The following is a 6,682-nucleotide window of genomic DNA, read 5'->3' as shown; positions in this document are numbered from 1 at the left end:
TAAGTACGTCAATACGAGATAGTATTTGAAGTTTATGAACAATTTGCACTGAATGGAGACGACTCTCAGTTCCGTCCGGGTTAGTTCACACGCTGGAAGCTGGTATACTGCAGACAGTTGAGCGACTATTAGCAAGACAATTACTAATCATAATTAGGAACAGAGTTGTCATCACAGTTAAACACTTGGTTGGAAAGTTGCGAAAAGAACGTCCCAAATGCAAATTCAGTCAGGGCAATTATAGTACCGTATGATATTATTCTTACTAATAAAAGTATCAAGTCATGCAGGTTACCGACATTCTGGTTTATGTGCGGCCCACGCATACCGTCTAATAAATCCTGACGAAATGTAAGTGGTGCTTCAGTTAAATGTTTCTTCAAAGAGAATGCATTTTTATCATAGGTCCCTCACATCGTTTAGATATTGGGAATACATGTGCTCTGACTTCTGTATCTGAGTATGAAACTCCGTTTTATAACTTAAAGATTAATACCAATGGTAAGCGGAGTTAATTTAATACCTTTTTCAGTGTACAACAGCCTTAAAAAGTTCAACTGCTTCAGCGTTCTCGAAAAGAGTCAGGACGAAGCTGAACATTCTGTAGAAATGCAGTTACCGTATATTGCTCACATCATGAAACGGTAAGCTTTCCCGTGTGGTGATTTTCTAGACTATTAATGTGACTTAAATACCTTTAACAAATTAACGAGATCATAAGACATACCAAGCCTCTATCCATGTGGTTTATATGAAACTTGTCCACAACGGATACGTCAAGTAGTAGATCCTCTGTAATTTATACAAGAAAAACTCCTGAAGACCACAGTCCACATTCATATTCACGGATATTCCTTCATTTTGCGTTGGGGATACGAAATCCGCAAATACTTTTAGTATGAGATAATCAGTTTTAAAACTCATAAATTGGTTGGAAGCAAACTTCTCCCACCCAATTTTATTCAGTAGGAAGTTCGTTATTTCATTTTCGATGTATCTTCGTTGTATTGATTTGTATTCAGTGACAGTTTCTTTTATAAATGATAGTCACTTTTAGACGGCATAACTGGTTAACTAAGCTTTCCGCTTTTGAAATGCTTTTCCGTTTCTATCGAGATATTTTGATTTCGAAACCGCCCAGGTGATACGCAGAAATATTAGGCCGTAAACGACTTAGTGACAGCAAACATAATATCCTGTAAACTTAAAAATTAATCATACTAGTAGGAAATACGCAGTGTTTTGGTGACAATACGCTCTCCTACATTCTAATACTAAATAGTCAAATCAGTGTGACAATTATTTGTGATAATCGGTGACATCCTAGTTTAACACTGAAACCAATGGTTATGAGACATGCTATCGTGTCCAGATTACAGTTTGGTAAGTACCTTGATGTGATTCGCATTTCTTTACCAACATCTTGGAGTTTAATACAAATAATGTCTACTTTTACTCTTGCTTTGAAGTAGGAAAGAGCAGTACTCCATAGTCCCCATAGTTGTCGGTTGCTTATCATTCGAAAAACAAGAATTCTTCGGGAACCTCCTATCGAGCCACATGCTAGATGAGAAGAATCTCTTTGTGATATCTTCTGATTTCTGTCATTGGGGTTTGTTACATTTTCCACGCAATATTTTTGTGTTTATTTGAAGCAGTATACATAATGGTTAATTTGGCTGAGAGTGATGGTAACTTGCGGTATTCCTTTACGTAGTTTCGTCTGTTGTTCTAAATAATCGTTAATGATTCATCATTTTAACCTTGGTTACGAAATTCTATGGCCGTCTAAACACTTTTCCAAGCAGTATTTATAATACTTCGGTAATTATCTAGCCTTGTTTAAATGTACATTTTATGCTAGAATCTTTTAAATAAATATACGAGGACATCATAAGTGCTCGTTTTACGCGCTTATTGTCAAGAATATATACGCATGGTCAAAGTCAAACAACAAGTCACAAAATTCACTCTCAGTGATGATTAGTATGATTCAAAATGATACCCACAGTCAGCAAACTAATCACTCGTATGCTTTATTTCCAGGGAAACGATTTCGATATCAGTATTACAATAAATCCGATGGTGCGATATGGCAGTCTATTGAGAAACTCGATCACCTTGTAAGTGGCTGCAGTATTTTTATTTTCACACTGTATCCCTCTCAACTATAATTAAATCTAATGTTATATTTCACAGGGTTTGAATGCGATTCGAAGCCTGAAACCGAAATCATTCATAAAATATCTTGAAGAGTACAGGAACACTATATGTGGCAGGAGAAGTATAGGCGTGTTCTTATTTATGATTGACTGTATTCGACAGAAGCAACCGTTTAACCTGGAACTTAAAATCCTAAACTATACACAATCCAACCGCTGCCAGTCAATGGAAGATTCATCAGTGAGTTACACTGCATGTGCTCTAGTCAGTCGTGAGTAAATATATAAAAGGATCCGTAAGAAAAAGTTTGTTATATATTGAAGTAAAATTGACAATCCCTAAAGTTGTGATTTTTTACTTTAATGTAAACATCGATACACATATTATAATATGCAGGAAAAGTTACTTATATCAAGATATTTGTAGCACACCAGCTGCATAACTGACAGATGATTGGTCCATATTATTACAGTGTTCTGATTGTGCATATCGTACAAACTTCATGTTAAAATTGTTATTGGGCATATTCCTGCGTAAATACGTAACGATTTGCAGTAATACGCCTATCGGGTGTCGTCCGCATATGGTGTTACCATATTGCTCCAAGTAACTTGTAAATTCAGAAGGAGCAAGTCGCTCAATTAACTCCATTCCCTAAAAGTTTAAAGGATCGAGAGCCACAAAAAATAATACATTTAATTACTCTTAAAAATACACATCTTGAAGTTAGTTCTTAGATGACGCAACAGACAAACTGCTGTTCAATTCGCTCGTTTTTAGAAATCGAAGTGTCTTATTGACACTATCACCTGTGTAAGGATGGTGCATACCATATGGGCTTCTGCTTTCTCAGTCACAGTTCATCAGGAAGCGAACCATCTAGAACTCCACCAAAATGGAAGAATCAACGCACTGAATCAGTTTAAATTTAATGAACTGGCGTTTGCCAGCTTGCGTCACTTCTCGCACAGACGAGATAAACGGGTGTACTGTATGGCAGTTCGCTCTGCGCTACTTTATGGCTGAGGAAAGTGACATTTAAAAGCAGAGGATATCTGAAGGTTTTTCAGTATTTAATCATAGGTGTATTCGAGGCATCATTCTTATATTTTGGAACCATCGAATTAGCAATTTTGAAAATACCAGGTAAGAATGGTAAAGTGAATCTCCATTGAGCGAGACAGAACAACTATTACGTACACCTATCCATTGATTGCCCCGACTTGCGATGATAGCCGGGGTAGAAGTAGGTTCAAAGAAATCTAAGGACCAAGACATGTCATCAGTACACTGACTAGTGTAAGTAGGTGCAGACTGCTCGGTTTGGGTCCGCGTGATTATCGTAACTTATGGTTAGGGATTCGAAATTATTGACAATGGTACACAATCCGTTCACTGTCTTTCCTTAGATTTCAAGTTTCTAAATTACCTGGTAAATCTTTTTATTCCACCGGCCCATATTTATTCACGTATCGTATCTTCAACCCTTAATCTTATAACCACTCATACTTGCTATATCTGTTATTCTGGAATTCGTCCTGACAAATTTATCTCGCTATGCCAATGAAGGGGGTGACAAGTTGAATCAATATACAAATGTGCCAGGTATTGATTTGCGTATTATGATGAGTCATTTACAAACCATCATCTTGCCTACGACAGATGTGATGGATAGAAAGATGATTTGCATTGTTAGATGATTTTTAGGTTGGAGGTCTATGTATCAACGAGACCACACAGCAGAAATGTTTTCAGTTAACTACAGAATAAGACTAGATTATTATCATTCCAGGTAACACTAAATGAGCCGAATTTGTTAATGTATTGAAGGACAGTAGAAAACTAAAGGGTCTATGGGAGTCATATTGTTGGCAACGGTAGAAAATTGTGCTTCGACAGTAGAACAAAAAGAAGTCTAGATATTAGTTTTGGATAGTAATGAAAATTATCATGTAGCTAAGGTCTTCTCAGAGTAAAGCCGAATCATTTGTGGCAACCACAACCTCTGACTCTATCATATAATTAATGGCAATCTATTGATGTTATACATACTTTTGGACAAGGATTTTAAACCTGGATCTGCCAATGTGATTGGGACGGTGTGAATGCTTTTTCCTGCTAGTGGTACGGTGAAGTGTTGCATCCTTGATTGTTCTTGATCAGAATCACTAGACACGAATCCAACAATGTAAGCCGGTTTACTATTCGGGAGACCGGGTATACTTTTCGCTCATAGATCAAAGATAAGGTTTAACCAATAATACTGACTGTCAACAATTAACCTTGAGGTAGTGACTTAGATAATTCTTAACGCCTGTTGGCCTAAGAAGCACAATTTCCCATTATTGAATCCGTAGAACACAATAAGTAGACAACCCTCTACTATATGTAAACCAATCATCAGTTTACATACACGCATTAGTAGATGCAAAAAAACTATAGATAGAAAATCATAGTTTACCAACTTGAAAAAGAGAGGAATAATAATAACAACTTGAATCTATCAGAAGCTTAGAATACAGAATACGAAAACATAATCCAATTATTAAGTAATGGTAAGAAAATACATGTAATAGTTCCCTGTAAAGTAAAGCAAAATCTACTTTTCCAATACCACCTCTATACCAAATAATCGCGTGTCTAGATAACCCCTTTCAAACTTCAGTATGCGGACTGCAATGATCGGACGTTGCATATAACTGGATATGTAAGTAGAGATCGAAAAAGGTGTCTGATGCCATATTTCGCGTTTTGTAAATGCATATAACGAGAAACTGGTCTAAAGAATAGGGTGGATTAATACTGATTTAGTGAACGTTACTTGCATGAATCTACCCAACTGTCATTAATTGACGTTGTTACCGACAACGTTAAGTCATTAATTTACTCATACAATCTTAAAAGATAGGTAACTTACCGTTTCATCAAGTGCTTGTATGGATTGCCAGATTGCTCCTTTACTTTGATCATAGTAGGTGTACTGAAACCTTTTTCCTGCAGGTAAAAAACAAATTAGTACTTAACGATTGTCTGGAGAAATCATTCTATATTCATGTTAGATTGTTTCTCATCACATTGCTTGATTTCAATTAAAACATGCCTATAAAAGTTACTTTAAAATCTATTACAGATGTAAAGATTTCGAGAAATGCAGTAACAACCAGCTATACTACATGATTACTTTGAATTTAAGATACAAACAAATTAGGACCTGTTTGATGGTCTAAGATACTACTATTCGTTGTGGCAAAAAGTAATATCTGAAAAATGAGTCATCGGTCCAATTTATCTATCTGTGTAGCATCAAGTGCAGTGCTTCCTTAAGAGAACCACATGATGACATCAATAGGTGAGGATAGTAAGAGATAGAATCCAAATAAGACAACAATCTTGAAATTATCATTTCTTATGAAAGGGGACCGCTGTTTCCGAACAACATAGGAAACTACAAATAGAGTTGCCACTAATTTTTATTCCGAGGTTGAGGTGATTTTTAGCAAGACTGATTTATCACCACACGTACTTGTTAAGAACATTTATACACAGACATAATAGGTCAACTCACTGAAGCTTATCGAAGCTGTATGAAAATCCGAACCTTTATTTTAACCTTAAACCCACCTTGTTAATACTAGTTTATTATACAGCGCGGTGAGTCTCATATTGTTCTTAGCATTATTTTCTTACTATATTTGTTTCCTCTTACCCTCCACTTGTCTAGTCCACATTTCATTTTTGTATATAAATGTTCTTAAGAAGTATATGTTTGGTCAGATTGTCCAAAGTGTATTGCGCCAATATATCACATAGTTCTGATAATCTTTGTCTTCTTACTACACGACCCAAACTTGAGTGAATTGAACTAACAGTTAATCAATCAGGAAAATCAGTAAGTGAACTGGCTTGACTGAGATGCGTAACTCATCTTTAAACTACGTATTCGTGCTTTTCATGACAGAGGCGTGTTTGTTAATTTTTCTATTCTTATTTACTTACACCTGTTACCCGTCGTGAAGGAGCGTAGGCCGCCCACAAGGATTCTTCACCGAACTCTATCGTGAACAGTCCTTTTCAGTTGCTATTCATTCTCTTGATGTATGCTTCCAATTCTCGGCACAATGAGCTCCTTGGTCTTTATCTTCTCCGTTTCCCCTCAGGACCCCAAGTTAGCGCTTGCCTCGTGAGGCAATTTGATGATTTCCTCAATGTATGCCCTGTCCACTTCCAGCGTCTTTGCTTAGTTCCCTCACCAGCTGGGAGCTAGTTTGTTCCCTCCCACAGTAGGTTGTTGCTGATGATATCTAGTCAACGAACATTGAGTAGACAATTGCTTAAAATACTTGTACTTTTTTGATGATAGTTGCGGTAGTTCTGAGTTTCAACTCCGTACAGTAGAACTGTCTTGACGCTCGTATTGAAGATTCTGACTTTGATGTTGGTTGAGTTGTTCTGATTTTCGTTCTAATGTGCGGGTGAGGATTAACATTATTAGGGTTTCCTTCTGAATACATGGCTTTGA

The 6,682-nt window shown here is 36.6% G+C and overlaps 1 protein-coding gene across 1 annotated transcript; it reads left to right on the top strand.

Annotated features, from left to right (window-relative positions):
- Nucleotides 1-371: 371 nt before the first annotated feature.
- Nucleotides 372-2,442, top strand: MEMO1_5 (Protein memo1; the record flags this gene model as incomplete). Its single annotated transcript, XM_035731454.2, has 5 exons — nt 372-501; nt 533-644; nt 1,470-1,612; nt 2,047-2,123; nt 2,200-2,442. 5 exons carry the CDS (start codon nt 372-374, stop codon nt 2,440-2,442), a joined length of 705 nt encoding a protein of 234 aa, XP_035586889.2.
- Nucleotides 2,443-6,682: the final 4,240 nt, after the last annotated feature.

Source organism: Schistosoma haematobium, chromosome 1 (genome assembly GCF_000699445.3).
Source record: "Schistosoma haematobium chromosome 1, whole genome shotgun sequence".
NCBI classification, from domain to species: Eukaryota; Metazoa; Platyhelminthes; class Trematoda; order Strigeidida; family Schistosomatidae; genus Schistosoma; species Schistosoma haematobium.
The sequence above is the reverse complement of the archived record's forward strand: the minus strand, read 5'-3'. Positions and strand labels throughout refer to the sequence as shown.